General features: G+C 38.7%; 1 protein-coding gene across 2 annotated transcripts in view; it reads right to left on the minus strand.

Annotated features, from left to right (window-relative positions):
- Positions 1-5,284: 5,284 nt before the first annotated feature.
- The window catches only part of zgc:100829 (uncharacterized protein LOC445149 homolog), a 48,620-nt gene continuing 34,755 nt past the window's right edge, over positions 5,285-19,149 (minus strand). Inside the window, exon 6 of one of the 2 annotated variants that reach the window (XM_057820505.1) lies at positions 5,285-6,126. In XM_057820505.1, the coding sequence (XP_057676488.1) occupies positions 5,915-6,126 (212 nt within the window). In that variant the 3' untranslated portion in view covers positions 5,285-5,914. Of the gene's footprint in view, positions 6,133-19,149 lie in introns of both variants that reach the window. The other variant, XM_057820504.1, reaches the window with a different exon arrangement.

Here is a 19,149-nt window from a genome sequence, read left to right on the forward strand (position 1 = left end):
GTGACCAAATACTTATTTTCGGCTCTAATTTGGAAATAAATTCTTTAAAAATCATTCAATGTGATTTTCTGTTTTTTTTTTTTTTCCACTCTCTGTCTCTCATGGTTGAGGTTTACCCATGTTGACAATTACAGGCCTCTAATCTTTTCAAGCAGGAGAACTTGCACAATTGGTGGTTGACTAAATACTTATTTGCCCCACTGTATATTGGGTTATATGTGTACACAGAGATACAGTATATTGTGTTAGTCTTGTATTACTTGTTCTGCGTGTGACAAAATATTGAAATGGTGATATATCGTGCTACTTTGTATCCCAAAAGGTTATCGATATGCTCCTGCCAAGAATTAAGATATCGTTTTAAAAAGGTGTCAATGTCGAAAAAATAAAATAAAAAGGAACCAACAAGTTGCTACCAAAATCTTCCACCATAAGAGTGTCTCATTTAACTCTACGGGTGCATTGGCGGTGCACGACGCCCAATCCATTTAGACTGGGAACGTTCGTTCATTCAAAACCAGAGCATTCAGTCATTCTGTCCGATTTTCAGGGCATTTACAGGTCACTTGTGGTTCATTTTAGGGCATTTACAGGTCATTTCCTGTTGAGTTTGAGTCACTGCCTGTTCATTTGGGTGATTCCCAGGTCACTTCCTGTTCTGTAACTCAAAATAAACAGAAAGTGACCCATAAAATACCCCAAAATCAACATAAAGTAACTGAACATCAACAGGTAAATGACCTTAAATGGCCCAAAATTACCTCATTGCCTGGCATTGGCTGCCACTGACGGCCATAGGCGTCTAATCCATTTGAACTGGGAGGTTGGCAGCGAATGAACGAAAGTTGGCCTCCCAGTTCAAATGGATTGGACCTCTACTAGTGATGTACTCATTCCAATTCACAGCAGAAGCTTGTTTTTCTGTTTATTAGTTGTTTGTAGAATATCCTAGAAGGATTTCCTGACCAATGTATCGATAACTGTTGTATCGCCATATCGTCAGATCATCGTTATCGTGAGCTTTGTATCGCAAATCGTATCTTATCGTGAGGTACCAAGAGGTTCCCACTCCTAGTTTCTTATGCCTCAGGGTTCCGTCATCTATGTTAATAAAAGGAAATACCAAATTGACACAGAGGAGTATTTCTTCATAGTTAGCGTGTGTTGAAATTGACACTTTACACAGAATACTACGGTACTGTGCTGCCTGTGAAGTTTTACCAGAGAGCCTGCCCAGTTGAGTTTTTACGATCAATACGTATATAATGGCAACTGTTGACTTCTGTCGGAGCTTTGTATTGGCTTGATCTGTAAAATCCCGTTTGGTGCCGCATCGTTGCGCTGCCGATGATTGCAAACTTTTAAATCAATGTTTGATTTTGCCTCTGCTGCCAGTGCTCACTAATAGGGTAGCTATCAGTGACCCTGCCATTTATTTATAAATGGCATGGTCATGACAAATAACAGTCTTGTGCTAAATGGAATATGAAACCATAAAAATGCACTTATTCAGGACGACATGGCAAAATTACTCCATATGGTCAAAACTGTCGACTTCACCTTTACTGTCGCACCTCCCGAACGATATTTTATGACACTGGACATTGGACATATGTCATTTCCCTTCCCCGGCTTTGGAGAATATAAACAAACCAAGAGGCGTGACAGCTAGCTGACATGCTAACCCGAACCGAGCAATGTTTCAAAGTCTTCGAAGCGGAAAATCACACATAACTAGCCCGGATTATTTGACATGACGACTGGGTTGTCGATTGTCTTTGCGGACCGGCAAACCGCCCGGCGGAGAGCAATTTACAGCTCGTTCCCCGGAGGAGGGCAGCTGCAGTTGTTGTGCAGCTAACGTGCAGCTGATGTGCATGAGGAGAACTTTTTACATGCCTATCAATGATCAAACGTAAGTGGTCCTTTATTTAAAGAAAGTTGTTTACTTTGTACTCGCTGTATTTGCATTTGACATAATACAAAACAAGATGTTTACTCACTTCCTCGTAAGTCCAATGGTCCCACAGTAGTAGGGCCTGTTTTAGCCAATATCCACGGTGAATGGGAACCTCTTGAAACTCCAAAAAGGCACACACGCCTCTCCCTCATCCAGCAAGATTTTTCCACACACATCCAAGAGGTCCATATCATTCAGGAGCATAAAATACCGCGTGTATTATGAAATAAACACGCTTTTTCGTGTCAAAAATTCGTTGGAATGCTTTTAGCTTTCCAATGATGTATCACACATGCATATCAGACAATTTCATAATTTGGCCAAATTGGGGGTCTCAAAGCGGAACTTGAAGTCACCTGAGTGTTTTCCCCAATATACTTTTTTTTTTTTTTTTTTTTTTAATAAAACTGATTTTTTTCTATCCAGACAGAGGATGCACTTGTTTCCGCCCTCGCGTGAACACACTTTAAATACATTAAAGTGATACAGTATAGGCATCTTTGAGTGAAAATTCAAGTATCTCGAGGCTGGGCCGAGTGTCCTCTTTTTTTTTGGAAACCAAAATATGGTCACCTCAGCCTAAAAATTACCTAATTGTACCACATGCTGTCTTTTTTCTTTTTTTAACTTCATTAACTTGATGTGTTCTGTTCTCACGAAACGAAGTTGTTCAGCTTGACAGACAGCAAACAAGGCGATTGTGGTTTTTGAAGTTTTTTTCCTTCCTTCACTTTTGACAATTTGTAAAACTGTCCCACACATATGTACACTTATGTTCAAAACGGCTCACATTTTAGCAACATAACACCTGACACAGAGCAAATGGTGTTCAAACGTCCATCTCGTCTGATCAAAATGTAAATTTAGTTGATTAAATTAGCCTAATGTGCCTAGCAAAAGTCCGCTAGCATAAATGCTAGGAATGCTAACGTATTTACAATTTTCATGGCAAATCGCTCACATATAACTCCACAAATTTTAGCTCTAAACTTTATTACAATTGCAAACACAAACATATATTATCTTAAAAAACTTAAACTTACAACTTATGTGGGCCAAACGAGAGGGCAGCTGTCCTATATCGACGAGTCTCCCTGTCCTATATCGACGAGTCTCCCAGTCATTGAAGCCAAGGCGACAGTCAGCCACACCCAATGCTACCACCAGAGGGCATGGTTTCCTCCATCATGAAACAAAATAAAATACTTCTGCTTTACTTTTTGGAGTTTTGTTTAAGGGTTAATTCAGATTTACGCGGAAATGCGGTTTACGTCGCCTGCGTAGGAACAGAATTCGTTCGTTACCCGGGGATTACCTGTATAAAAATGATGTCATTCGTTTATACTATGTTTGTGCTGTAAAAAATTTCGTTTGTTCAGCTATTTCTCATAGATATTGCGATATTAATTTCGAGCGTAACAACTCTCAATAACAAAGGGGTGTCCCAACAACTAGCGCAAATGCAGCACAAACGAAAGGCATCCCTTCAGGTGCATTTTGCAGTAGACGGGGAGCTTCGAGTGAAGTCATCACTCGAAATTAATATCTCAAGCCCCCCATTTACTGGAAAATGGACCCAAAGGGGTGCCATTTATTTGTGCTATTTTTGCGCTAGTTGTTGGGATACCCTTCGTTATTTAGAAAATTGGTACGCTCCGACAACCGCGGTAGTTGGATACGGAAAAAGTGCCATGATTTGAAATCAATATGGCGGAAAACACTCAGGTGACTTGAAGTTCCGCTCAAAGACCCCAAATTTGGCCAACTTTTAAAATTGTCCGAAATGCATGTGTGATACATCATTGAAAAGCTTAAAATCTCAATTTTCTGGGGAAAGAAAAATTTTGAACATTTAAAAAAAAAAATGTAAACAGCAAAACCCGAACTGGAGGTGAGAGCAGAATTAAAGACGCCATGACTTTAACGAGATATTGTCGCGTGCTTACCTTGTTTCGATCCAAAAACTCGATGCGCATGTATCACTGAGTGTCAAGAAACAGCTGTGAATGGCCAGAGCTGGATTTTTGGGGGATTTTATGGGTGAAACATGGTAATATAACAAGGGTCACGATGCAGGAATCGCAGACATCAAGGAGTGGTTGGGATTTTCTTTTTCATATATTTACCCTTTTAAATGTTTTTTATTTTCAATTTTTCTTTGTTTGGATCGATTATCCATCATGTAAGATATTGGAGAAAATATGACAGTAACGAAAAAAAAATACAATTAAGCGATAGTTATGAGGTAGATATCCGTGACTTTTTTACAGACACCACTTTTTTCATTGTGACGTAATTTGTTTAAAAGTTTAAAATATGCGAGTGAATAAAAAAGTTGTTTTTTTTAAACGAAATATTAGACATCAATTAATGTTTCTAAGCTAAAAATGACATTTTGAATAATAAATAGAATAAATTACCTTCGTTTTATGGCTGTGTTGAAAACATATCATGTCTCGGCCCAGAAATTCCTTTATTAATTGCAGACATTTATTTTAATAGCGCTTATTTTCATTGGGGATGTAGCTGAGCTAAATTTGGGACTTGGTGGGTACGTTCAGATCGCAGATCTAAACGCAGGAATCCGATTTGGTCGTGTTTTTCCGACTCGAATGAGGCATTAACTTCACGGTCTGAACGGGACAAGTGGCATAGAAACTGACCACTTCAAATCCGATCTGGGTCACTTTCATACGTGGTTTAAATCCGATCAGGGGCACATTTTTCCAGAATGTGGCGGCGGTCTGAACTGTCAAGTCTCCCAAATCGGAATTCATGCAGCAATTACGTCCGCAAAGAGGGAGAGCGGCAGGCAGGTCGGCAGCATAGTAGCTGTGCATTAGCATTAGCGCCTAGCTTGAACTCGGCTTTTACGTAGGAGCCGGGCTTGACCACAATCATTAAAAAAAAAAAAAAAAAATGAACAAAAGGATAATGCGATAATGCTCTGTTTTCTTTCTGTGCAGCAAATGAGCAGTATTGCGTATATGACCGAGTCAGGTCAAATTGACGCACACGCTCAATGGAGCAAGGCAGTCTGAACGGGCACGCCAAAAAAACTGATATGACAAAAAATTGCTACTGTGCATTCAGACCTGCAGTATGAACCTGGCCCAATTGACAGAGTTGGTATACATGAGTCAACTATACTTAGATGCCAACTACATGACTTGACCATTTCCATTTGAAAAATGAGTTAAGATATCATGCCATCTGTTTTTGAGTTCTTTTTAATGTCGTGTGCGCAAACCTGGCAACCCACCAATAGGCTACGATGCAGAGGCAAGATCTGAAGTTGGCTACACTTGGATTGACGCGTTATGTTCAGAGCACGGATATAGTCTGATTTTTAAATACATCCATTTATTGCTTCTTTAAATCCATCACACAGGCTCGACAGCCAAGGTGCCTCAAAATAGTACATACTGAAAATAGTCTGTTACAAATCATTGTCCCTATAGAAAATGTAAAAAAAAAAAAAAAAAGTAAGAGTAAAAAACACACCATACAATTGTTTAATATATCACTGAGACGTAACACTGAGCAGACTTGGATATTTGCCAATAAAAATTATGCATGCCAGAGTTCCATTCAATGGGAGGTTAGGAATTTTTTGGCACTATCATTGGTCCTCAAGTGGTTGCACTGAGTCAAGGAGTCATGTAAAACAGTCTCAGTGAAGTGACTCGATTAAAGCAAGGATACCTCTGTACCACATTCCACCTCAGAAAATACAAAAGAAAACCACACATGACCAAATACAATGTGTATCACATGACAAATGTGACTGTCGCGTATGACATTCAAGCATTTCCATTTTTGTGCTTTGGTAGTGATAACAATGTAACAAAGTGTCTCCGTTGGTCGAGTCGTCCTTCTAACGACTCAAACTCCACAATGGTCCAATATCGTCCAGTGTGGCATCTCTCAAGATTCTTGGGGTCAGCATTGGGATTACCTGACAGAAGAAGTGGCGGCTACGCACAAGTGGCTGGGTTTGGTCGGGAGAGGAGGCTTTGTGCGTGGGGCGGGCTTCGGGGAGTTTGGGCTATCAAGACTGAAGGTTTTCTTCAGTTGGGCTACGCGGCCCAGCCCGGCAATAGGCGGCGTGCTCCCAGATGAGCCCACCTTCACTGAGGATGCTCTGCTGGGTGCTTCTACTGGATCTGCACCTTGAAAACACAAGAGATTTTGTTTTAGGAATGTGGCACCATAGGTAGCACTCAAGTCTAGATTCAGATGTAAATATTGGAGTTGTCTAATAATGACTTTTTAACGGATATCCTTATATTGTCCAACTCAAAAAATCCTACACAGATATCAAATCAATACAGATATATGCGGCTGTGCACGTAACGTGTTATTGCTAATTGTATTGTGATGTCCCACTGGATGTTTTAATAATGATAAATGTAACAACTTCAAAGTTTTCCAAATAAAATCTACATTCTGTGAAAAATGAGAGAACTTCAAGTTAGTTAGAGAAAGTAAACGTGCCATATAAATATTATAAATTGAAAATGAGCCAAAATATCCATACTTAAATAAAAAAGAATCATTCACAATTAAATCACGTTTACAGCAGTTACCCCAAAGGGCCACAAGGATGTGACCAAAGCTTAACAAATACAGGCAGGCAATCATAGGGTATACAGTGGGGAGAACAAGTATTTGATACACTGCTGATTTTGCTGGTTTTCCCACTTGCAAAGCATGTAGAGGTCTGTAATTTGTATCATAAGTTCTCTTCAACTGTGAGGGACGGAATCTAATACAAAAATCCAGAAAATCACATTGTATAATTTTTAAATAATCAATTTGTATTTAACTGCATGAAATAAGTATTTGATACATTACCAACTAGTAAATATTTCGGCTCTTAGTTCTTTTTTAAGAACCCTTCCTGTTCTCTGCTCATTACCGGAAGTAACTGCACCTGTTTGAACTTTTTACCTAAATCGGCAAAATCTTGAATTGAATCTATCTTCAAAACAGTTTTAAAACTTTCACATGTCGAAAGTAGACAGAAGAGAAATTATGGAATAACGGGAGCAATTTTAACAACTTTAACAGTTGATTCGCAAAATTAAATGAATTGAATGTAGTTTAAAGCTGCTGATACAGAATGGGGACTTGAGTATTTTATTTACTGTTTAAAAATGTTAACTTGAAACTGAAATAGTCGTTTATTTAAACCTGAGGGGCTTTTTATACAATTATTGTAACTAATGCACGAAACATTAAAAGCATCTAATAGCTTGGGGGGTTTGTGGGATTTTCCACTGAGGTTGTTTGTGTGTTTTGCTTTTTTAAGACAGTTTACAATATTATTTGCACGTTTTACTGACTGACTATGCCATTTCTGTTTGTTATTTATAATGTTTTGTGTTTGTCACTGAATAAACAGGTCAGTTTCTTGTTACCAACTGTTGTGTGTTATTCAAACTCACCTAATTCAGCTGGCTAGTTGTTATCAAGAGTACTAAAACCTTTTTCAACATGAGTCTGACAACTAAGTAAAGAGGCTAAATAACTTTAAACTTTAACACATGCTCAGATAGGTCGGTATCGGCCAGTATCAATATCGGATCGGAAGTGCAAAACAATATCGGTATCGGATCGGAAGTGCAAAAACCTGGATCGGGACATCCCTTGCTCTCGATTGTATTTTTATTTTAAATTGCCTTTAAAGATGACATATCTGTTCTATGTGTGTTGTATTTTATCAAGAAAATTGCCCCCAAAAATGCGACTTATACGCCGATGTGACTTATATATGTTTTTGTCATCTTCGTTGGGCATTTTATGGCTTGTGCGACTTATAGTCCGAAAAATACGGTACTTTCTTCACTGTACATATATATGTAGATTAGTGCTGCAACGATTAATAGATTAACTCGAGTATTTGATTAGAAAAAAAAGATTTGAATTCAATTTGGCTGCTTCGAGTATTCGTTTCATTATTGTGGCGTTGTCATGGTTTATTTTGAAAGTGTTTGCAATCAATTTTATTGATTTGAGTGGATACAATCCCTCTTGTCTGCCTCATTTCACATGGCTGAATCCAGCTGCTCCATGTTAAGACCAACATAAGCTAAGTTTTTGTTTGAGCAAATTTTTTTTAATGCATTCGTAATTTAGTTTATGGGTATATTTAGCCGGTTTTTGTGGGAATATGTGTCTGAACTATTTGTTAAGATTATTGTTAAAAAAAAAAAGTTAACATTTTATAGCATTTAAGCGAGCGGATTTTTGCTATGTAAGTTAGCCAATTGTTCTTTTGTTGTACACAGTGTTGTTAATAACGGCGTTACAATATAACGGCGTTACTAACGGCGTTATTTTTTTCAGTAGTGGGTAATCTAATTAATTACTTTTCTCATCTTGGCAACGCCGTTACCGTTACTGCGGATGGAAAGGCATGCGTTACTATATTGGTCGAAAAGTCTGAGGGAGACGGACTCACCGAGACGACAGAGCAGAGCAGGAGTTGGGAGGAGGCAAGAAAGTTGTGACGCCGAGCAAACGCGATGCTAGGTAGCTCCAATAATACATGTTGTAGCCGATAGCCTACAAACTACGCCCGCATGTTATGGTAGATATAGTAGACATGGTAGATATCACATGTACTGTATATAGATACAACTAGATGCAAAATGACAGATATGGCACTAAATGCGTTAGTGGACAGCCGCCATCTTGAAGCAGTAGACTTTTTAGGACGGCTCTGTTGTAGAGAACCTTCCTAGCGAACCTAAGTAACTTTTTATATAAAACACTTCTAAATCGGCAAAATCTTGACTTAAATCTATCTTTAAATGATGAAACAGTTTTAAAACTTTCATATGTCGAAAGTAGAGAGAAGGGAACTAATGCAATAATGGGAGCAATTCTAACAACTTTTAACAGTTGATTCAGGGTAAAGAGTAAATTAGGGCAAAGAATTGGGCTCGGGCCAATTGTACCAAAAAACTTCACATAGTGTGGCCAATGTTTTTTTTTTTTTTTTTTTTTTTTGAGGAAAAAAAAAAAAGTAATTATCACCAATTACTTTGCCAAGTAACTAATTACTCTTACATTCAGGTAATTGAGTTACTAACGCAATTACTTTTTGGGAGAAGTAATTTGTAACTATAATTAATTACTTTTTTTCAGTAAGATTAACAACACTGGTTGTACATAGATCCTTATTTATTTATTTTTTTTTTTTATACCGTTTGAGGCTACGCTCCGGTATTTTAATTTTTCATGTTACTTATCCGATTACTCGATTATTCGACAAACTAGTTCATCGATTAATCGACTACTAAAATAATCGATAGTTGCAGCCCTAATGTAGATATATATTCAATACTAGGGAGTATAAAAATACTCAGTCTGTGGTTTTGGTAGTACAAACTCAATGTATCCATGAATCACACACTTACTGCTTACACACTTTTCCCACAATTTCTTTAGAACACCTGAGGGAGTATGACGGTGCCAAAAAAGGTGAAAATAATCCAAAAATATGTTAAGCAAATAAACCTGCAAACTGGGCCCGATTGTTATGAAAGCTCGAATTCTTTCAGCGACTCTTTATCATTTCCTCTTTCCAAAGACTGCGAACGCGTCTTTCTTCACTCCACTGTTGTTTTGTTGTTTTCTTTTCCCTTTCCGCCTCCCTTCATCCCACTCTGGCTGAGCAGAGGTCATCCTCCGTGGAAGTGCAGCGGGGACACAGCTGGCTGTACTTTGTGTGTGTGTGCTGGCTGAGGTAGTGTGTTGGGAGAGGGTGTAATTGAGGGAGGAATGGAGGGAACAGGCGCAAGAGAGGGGAGGAGGGAGGCAATGGAGAGCAGACAGACGCTGCTCAGACACCAGAAGGCTTGAGGAGCCACATATTTTTAGCGTCATCCCCGGGGGACGCGGATATGTGAGAGTGTGTGCGTGCGTGCGTGCGTGCGCAAGCAGCCTCCACGCACACAAAATAGAGCGACAAGCATGCGTCTCCGTCAGCGGGGATTTGAAGAGACGCATTCTCACGCCACACAACAGCAACGGCGAGGCTCACGCGGCCCTCCCGCTCGCCAATTCGCTCAGGCGTGCGACCAATCTCCGCTCAGCCGCTCCTGAGGCCTTCTCTTTGAAAAAAATGAACGTATGAAAGCAGGTTGTGCGACTGTTTATTTTTGTTTACGCTTCACCTTGGTTGTTTTTAACCCCCCGCCTCCGCCGCCTTCCTCTGACCTCTGACCCCGCCCCCCGGTTTCTGTGTTAATGTCCTCTCGCCGCGCTGCGTGGGCCTGCCCCTGATTGTCTCGTTGTGTTGTGCAGTCGCCACGGAAACCTTGGGCAGGCTCCAGCAATTGAGGCTGACACACATTCAGGCACGCACCGAGTGCGCACAAGGCGGACACACACGCGGATTTGTGCGCACGCATCCACAAACGCACACTGAGTGGCGGTCAGAGTGTGTTTTCTGTGCTTGGAGCCTTGGTGCAGGTCTGAGTGGAATACTTAATAAACGTAGTGGCAGACAGAAAGAGGGAGTTTGTGTTTTTTTTTTTATTCAGCGTCAACTAAGGTGAGAAAATAATAAAAAAATAACCCAAAAACAAACACACCCAGTCTGCACAGAATGTAGTCATTTGGCAAACAATTGAGGGAAAAAAAAGACTTGTCTGCATCGAAATAAACAAAAATATCTGCGCTAAATCACCTGAGATTGATGAATAAATCTCAAATGTAGATCTCTCGCATGAACAGTGTTGTTACGGATTACTTAAAAAAGTAATTTACAGTAATTACTAATTACTAATCTAGTTACTTTACTGATTACTTTATTATCAAAGTAACTAAGTTACTTTAAAAGTAACTTATCAGTTACTTTTTACCAATTTTTTTGCTTTTGCTGCCTCAACATAAAAATAACAGAAAAATGTCATCGCGTGTAATTTTTTTCACATAAGGCTTACCATAATCTTTGAGTTAGCGGGGGTTTAATTAGTCTACCACCATTGACTCGCCCTAGCTTAGCCATTCCGGAGCACTGAAACTAACAAATAACTGACAAACTGCACAAAATTTGTTTAAATATACTCCAACAACTAACTCCAAGATAAAGCCTTATGTAAAAAATTCTGACCTTCCCCTTTGAAATAAAGACCTAGCCGTTAAAATGTTGTCTCTAAAAGTTGTAAAGCAATAAAACAAACAACAAAAAATAATGAAATGAACAAAAATCCTAGGATCGGGTAATAAACAAATACAGTACTTATGTACTGTATGTTGAATGTATATATTCGTCCGAGTTTTATTCTTTTTTTTTCTTAATGCATTGCCAAAATGTATATGATCGGGAAAAATTATCGGGAATGATTGGAATTGAATCGGGAGCAAAAAAAAAAAAAAAAGCTATCGGATTGGGAAATATCGGGATCGGTAGATACTCAAACTAAAACGATCGGGATTGGATCGGGAGCAAAAAAACATGATCGGAACAACCCTAACGTAAGTTTTCATAATGGGTCAAAATAATTTTTCAAACAGATCATGTGACTAGCACCTTGGAGACTATCCTTTGCTTTGCTTAGCCAAAACTACACCAGAGGAGGCAAGATGGATATTTAGAATGTCTTTAAAGCTAAGCTTTCAAACGCTGCCAACAACAACTTGAACAGTTGATTGAACTTGAACAGTGTCAAGATATATATATGTATGAATATATATATAAATATGTATGAATATATGTTAGGGGTGTCAAACGATTAAAATTTTTAATCGAGTTAATTGCAGCTTAAAAATTAATTTATCGTAATTAATCGCAATTCAGACCATCTATAAAATGTGCCATATTTTTCTGTAAATTATTGATGGAATGGAAAAATAAGACACAAGATGGATATATACATTCAACATACGGTACATAAGTACTGTATTTCTTTATTATAACAATAAATCAACAAGATGGCATTACCATTATTAACATTCTGTTAAAGCGATCCATGGATAGAAAGACTTGTAGTTCTTAAAATATAAATGTTAGTACAAGTTATAGAAATTTTATACTAAAACCCCTCTTCATGTTTTCGTTTTAATAAAATTTGTAAAATTTTCAATCAAAAAATAAAGTAGTAGCCCGCCCTTGTTGATGTCAATAATTACTTACACAATGCTCATGGGTGCTGAAACCTATAAAATTAGCCGCACCCAAGCGCCAGCAGAGGGCGGCAAAACTCCGAAAAACACAACAAGTACACCTTTCACTGTGCTGTCATTTTAATCTGTTTGAGTGGGGCATTTGTGCATTAATTGCGTCAAATATTTTAACGGGATTAATTAAAAAAATTAATTACCGCTTGTTAACGCGATAATTTTGACCTAATATATATATATATATATATATATATATATATATATATACACAGTATTGGCCAAAAGTTTGGAGACACCTCAAAGGTGGATACTTGAAGAATGTAGAACACAAAACCTGTTTTCAATTATTTCACTTTTTTTTGCCATTCCACATGTTCGTTCATAGTTTTGATGTCTTCAGTGAGAATATACAATAGTAGTGAAAATATATAAAACGCAAAAATGATGAAGTGTGTCCAAACTTTTGACTTTCGTTTCAGTCTTCAACATGCTTCTCCCCCCAGTCCCACAAATGTAAAACTCCGCCTATGATTACAAATGCTAACTATAAAATGTACATAATTACACATATTATAAAGGCTGGATACAAACTGTAGAAGTGCTGGCTGTCTCGTTACCTGTCAGCTTTGTCTAGAGTTTTTTTCGCGACGCTTTGTGCTGTAATTCCAAGTGCTTCCTTGTTGAATTGGATGTCGAGTATATAGCGGTCGACAGTCTTTCTGAGCCAGCGCAGAGTTTGCAACGCACGAAGATATTTTTGTGATTTTTACTGGACGGATATGTGAAGTGATGGCTATATCTCCAGTGAGCAAATGCAGCCGTTTGTTGTATCTCTCCGGCTCCTTTACTGTTAGCATCCTGATAGGTAGCAGGCTATATTGTTGACCACCGTGGCAGACGGCGCGCGCACAGGCAGCATGGTAATACACGTGACCCGTTTTTTTCCCCCCGATGAGAAAACGTGAGATGTGATATCACTCCCGAACTCAAGCGCAGTATTTTCTTTTCAAATGCTCTTCGTACATGAGTACAATATTCTTCATTCTACATACAGTATGAGGCAACAACAAAATAGTAACGCACAGGCACCGAGGAAACTAACTTTAATCAGATTACTGGCTTGGAAAAATGACCGTGTTAGATTGCTCGTTACTGAAAGAAAGTAATCAGATTACAGTAACGTGTTACTAATGCGCATGAAGGGATGTTGGTAAAAGAGAGAGTAGGCGTGTAGTATAGCGCCGCTGACCAGACTGGCGCTGAAATTAAAGACCAATCTATCTCTTTAAAGACCCCTCGTCAAGAGAGCGCAAGAGGAAGGAGGTGGGGGAGGCAGAAGTGGGGCAGAGGGCAGAATTCCCGAGCAGCACGTCTGTGGACAGAAGGGCAGGGTGTGTGTGTGTGCGTGCGTGCACGCCGCTGGGGCCCCTGTCACTTATCAGCACGAGGCTGAGCGTCGCCCAGGGCTAGAGTCGGGAAGCGGCGCAGGAATGTGCGTCCTTCCTCCTGAAGGTGAGGAGAGAAGAGAGGAAAGCCGACCCCGCCGATACAAAGAGGAGGGGGGTATAAACACCAACACGCACGCATACATCTACACAACGCAGACACTCACTGTTACAGATGCACACGGATGCTGCGGATCTTCAAAATGTATTAATATAACCAACATCACCACATGGCAGATTGTTGAACATCACGCGGTGGAGTCGCTAAACACAATCTGTTCCGATAAACGGTCATAAAAATGGGAAAAAAATCAAACGACAGCTACTGTGCACTATTAAGGGTATGAACTTTTTTTAGGTTTGTGTGGTTCATCAAGTATGAAATTTAAAAACTTGATGTTTTATGTCTAAGGCCATGTCCACAGCTCCAGTGGTATGAAAAAGAATCTGAACCTTTTGGAATTTCTCACATTTCTGCAAAAAATCTCCATCAAATGTAAACTGATCTTTGTCAAAATCACACAGATGAAAAAACAGTGCTTTACCTAAAACCACCCAACGATTGATGTTTCCATATTTTAATGAGGATAGCATGCAAAAAAATGACAGAAGGGGTAAAAATAACTAAGTGAACCCTCTGCCTAAGGAGAGTTAAAGAGAACTGAAAATAATTTTTACCAAACAATTCAAGTCAGGTGTGTGCCCAATCACTGATGAGTGTTTTAAAGCTGCCCTGCCCACTATAAAACACACACCTGGTAAGAAATGTCTTGATGACAAGCATTGTCTGATGTGCATCATGGCCTGGTCAAAAGAGCTGTCTGAAGACCTGTGATCAAGGGTTGTTGATTTGTATAAAGCTGGGAAAGAACAAAAAACATCTCTAAAAGTCTGGATGTTCATCAATCGACAGTCAGAGAAGTTGTCTACAAATGGAGAGGGTTTGGCACTGTTGGTTCTCTCCCAAATAGTGGCCGTCCACCAAATATCACGCTAAGAGTTCAGCGCAGAATACTCAGAGAGGTAAAAAAGAACCCTAGAGTGTCTGCTAAAAAATTACAGAAATCACTGGCACTGTTCAGTATCTCTATGCACACATCAACTATATGTAAAACTATGGCCAAGAATGGTGCTCATGGGAGGACTCCACGGAGGAAACCACTGCAGTGCAGTCTAAAAAAAAAAAAACAAACATTATTGCTCATATAATGTTCTCAAAAAGTACTTGGACACTCTACAGAAGTTTTGACTCAATATTTTGTGGACTGATGAAACCAAAGTTGAGTTGTTTGGGAGTAACACACAACGTGATGTGTGGAGGAAAAATTGAACAGCTCACCTACATCAACACCCCATCCCCACCGTGAAGCATGGTGGAGGGAGAATCATGATTTGGGGCTGTTTTGCTGCCTCAGGGCCTGAACAAGTTTCAATCATTAGTGGAAAAATGAATTCAAAAGTTAATCAGGATGCTTTGCAGCAAACATGAGGCCATATGTCAGAAAGTTGAAGCTAAAAAGAGGATTGATGCTGCAACAAGACAATGATCCAAAACACATACGTAAATCAACTTCAGAATAGTTTCAGAAGAACAAAATACATGTTCTGGAATGGCCATGTCAAAGTCCAGACTTTGCCACAGATGCTGTGGCATGACCTAAAGACAGCGACTCATGCCAGTCATCCCAGGAATGGAAAAGAAGAATGGGCCAAATGGGCCAAGATTAGTCCTGATCGATGTGCCAGACTGATGCGCAGCTCCAGGAAGCGTTTGGTTGAAGTTATTGCTGCCAAAGGGGGGCCTACAAAATATTAAATGTGATGGTTCACTTACTTATATTTCCCCCTTCTGTCATTGTTTGCATATTATCCTCATTAAAATATGAAAACCTATAAATGTTTGGGTGGTTTCAGTCAAAGCAGACACTGTTTTTTCATCTGTATGATTTTTACAATGTTCAGATCACATTTGATGGTGATTTTATGCAGAAGTGTGACAAATTCCAAAAGATTCAGATATTTTTTCATACCACTGTATAATGGAGTCATGTGATTATTGTCGGGACGTCTCATTGGTAAAATCAGTAGAGCTATAATACACCAGGCACGTCTCTACTCTTGGCATCGCTGGCAAAAAAAATAATAAATATAGTATGTAGGATAAAGAGGAAAAATGTAACAACTCTTGTGTAGCTCAAAGTAGCGGAGTAAGAGTAGCGTTTTTTTCTTCACAAATCTACTCAAGTAAAAAGTACAGGTTAGTAAAACTACTCTTAGAAGTACATTTTTCTCTGCTTTATTCACTTTTGCTATCCTTTGCAAATGAAAAATTAAGCAGAGCTAAATTTACTCTTGTTGAATGCACAGCGTCTGATTAGCAGCATATATTTGGTTGTTCTAGTAGCTTCAATGACTCTCAGGAAGCTGCTTTCATTGTAGTCCACTTCCGGTTGTCATAGTAACAAAAGCCGGACTTGCCACCCTTACCGGCAGTTCAGTGGCGAGATTCGATTTCAAATTTTGGTGACCATGCTCGTAACTCAAAATACTGGATATTCTTGACCCACAAAAAAAAAAAAAATAAATAAATAAATAAATAAAATAATAATTATTATAATAATAATGAACTAGCATTCTTATAATCATGTTTTCATAAAAATATATATCCTAGATGTTATTTATTGAAATATATAACAGCACAGCAAAAGTCCGCTAGCTTAAATGCGATAAAATGTTAAGGTTTTTTTTTTTTTTTTTTACAATGCTCTTAACAAATTATTCAGACACATATACCCACAAAACTGCTAAATATACCTTTGAACTAAATTACGAATGCACAAACAATCATATTTGCTCCAACAAAAACTTAAGACCTTATGTTGGTCTTAACAGGGAGCAGCTGGAACCAGCCATGTCAGAGCAGTTAATGCATATGACAAATTGTTCAAACACATATTCTCATTAAAAAAAAAAAAAAAAAACTGTGAAATATACCTCTAAACTAAATTGCGAATGCATAAAAAAATCATATTTGCTCAAACAAATAAATACAACCTAGTGTTGGTCTTAACAGGGAGCAGCTGGATCCAGCCATGTTAGAAATAAGAAATCGTTCAAACATATTCCCAATAAAAACTGAGAAATATACCTCAAAACTATAAATGCATAATCAATCATATTAGCTCAAACAAAAACTTACAACCTTATGTTGGTCTTAACAGGGAGCAGCTGGATCCAACCATGTTTGATGAGTTAAAGCATATAACAAATCGTTCAAACACATATTTCCCTAAAAGACTGGAAACATAACTCTAAACTAAATTACAAATGAATATACAATCATATTTGCTCAAACTAAAACTTACTACCTTATGTTGGTCTTAACAGGGAGCAATAAAACTAAATGCAAACACTTTCAAAGCAAACCACACTAAGTAAACAAATCCTCGAAGCAGCAAAATAAGATTTGAAGCTTTTTTTCCTAATCGAATTACTCGAGTTAATCGATTAATTGTTGCAGCACTAGTCTGAACAGCCACAAAGCTGAAAACACTGAATATTCCTGACCCCCCCCAAAAAATAAATAAATAAATAAATAAATAAATGAATAATAATAATAATAATAAAAACAATCAACTGGCACGATGTTCTTCAGTAACGAAAATTAAAAAAATGTTCAGGTGTACTTGCATCGGCCACCCTGACATAATTGTTACATATCTATTCTATATGATTGTTATTTATCGGCCTTAGAGTTTATTCTGAATGTGATTCTTTTGTTTTAGGCATCATTTGACACCCGCGGCTCACATGACAGGTCACTCTTCCTGCTTTCGGGAAACAGGAATGGTTGTCACGACCCACACGCAAACAAAAACAGCTGAGGCATTCCGCGCTGTCGGCCACCTCTTCCCCTTGCAACGAGCTTCCTGCTATTGTCAAGGACAGACACTTGCTCAGTATTCTCTGTCCGGAGTGGAGACTTTTTTCCGGCTCAGCGTCCAACGCGTGTCTACCTCCAGCTGTTCTTCTCCCATCTTTTTGTTTGTTAGTACATCAGTTTAATTCTGTAATCATCTGTCAATTACATCTCTTAACTATACTCTTTTAAATGTTATTAATTTCTTAGGAATTTGCATTCTTTGTTTATCACACTAGGCTTTTGAAATCTGCTATGAATAAGTCAGTTATCTTTGTCTGTGACTTTTGGCAATTTGACTTGTCTCTGCTGACCAGATAATATGACCCAAAAAATGTATTTGTTGCAGGATGAGCCTTCGTCCAGCAGAGGGATCTAACTGGAACACACTGGACTCTTTTACTGACACTATCATCGTTTTCCACTGGATGGTGCTAATTTCAAAATGACTCACAGATTTATTTTAGGATTCGTCTAGCATTGAATTTTAATGAAGAACAACGCACAGATGAACCATAAATTGACATTCACGCCTATTGACAATTGGGAATCTTGAGTGAAGCTCTCATGCATGTTCTTTAAGTGTGGGAGAAATTTGAGTACCCAGAGAAAACCCACTATTTTCATCTGTAGCATCCCTTGTCTACTAGTCCTTCTGAAAAAAATTTGCATATTGTGATAAAGTTCATTATTTTCTGTAATGTACTGATAAACATTAGACTTTCATATATTTTAGATTCATCACCCACAACTGAAGTAGTTCAAGCCTTTTATTGTTTTAATAATGATGATTTTGGCAAAAAAAAAAAAAAAAAAAAAAAAAAAAAAAAATCAAGAAAAACCAAAAATCCCTATCTAAAAAAAAAAATGCATATTTCATCTGACCAATACAAAAAAGTGTTTTTTTCATACAAAAAAAGTCAACCTTTAATTAATTATATCAGCTATGCACTCAACACTTGGTCGGGAATCTTTTTGCAGAAAGGACTGCTTTAATGTTGCGTGGCATGGAGGCAATCAGCCTGGGGCACTGTTGAGGCCCAGGATGCTTCGATAGTGGCCTTAAGCTCATCCAGTGTTGGGTCTGGTGTCTCTCAACTTCCTCTTCACAATATCCTCCAGATTCTCTATAGGGTTCAGGTCTGGAGAGTTGGCAGGCCAATTGAGCACAGTAATGCCATGGTCAGTACACCATTTACCAGTGGTTTTGGCACTGTGAGCAAGTGCCAGGTCGTGCTAAAAAAATGAAAATCTTCATCTCCATAAAGCTTTTCAGCAGATGGAAGCATGAAGTGCTCCAAAATCTCCTGATAGCTACTGTAGCTGCATTGATCCTGCCCTTGATAAAACACAGTACACCAACACCAGCAGCTGACATGGCACCCCAGACCATCACTGACTGTGGGCACTTGACACTGGACTTCAGGCATTTTGGCATTTCCTTCTCCCCAGTCTTCCTCCAAACTCTGGCACCTTGATTTACGAATGACAAGCAAAATTTGCTTTCATCTGAAAAAAGTACTTTGGACCACTGAGCAACAGTCCAGTGCTGCTTCTCTGTAGCCCAGGTCAGGGGCTTCTGCCGCTGTTTCACACACGCCTGTGCACGGTGGCTCTGGATGTTTCTACTCCAGACTCAGGCCACTGTTTCTGCAGGTCCCCCAAAGTCTGGAGTCGGCCCTTCGCCA

The sequence above is a fragment of the Corythoichthys intestinalis genome, chromosome 18 (assembly GCF_030265065.1).
Source record: "Corythoichthys intestinalis isolate RoL2023-P3 chromosome 18, ASM3026506v1, whole genome shotgun sequence".
In the NCBI taxonomy this organism is placed as follows: Eukaryota; Metazoa; Chordata; class Actinopteri; order Syngnathiformes; family Syngnathidae; genus Corythoichthys; species Corythoichthys intestinalis.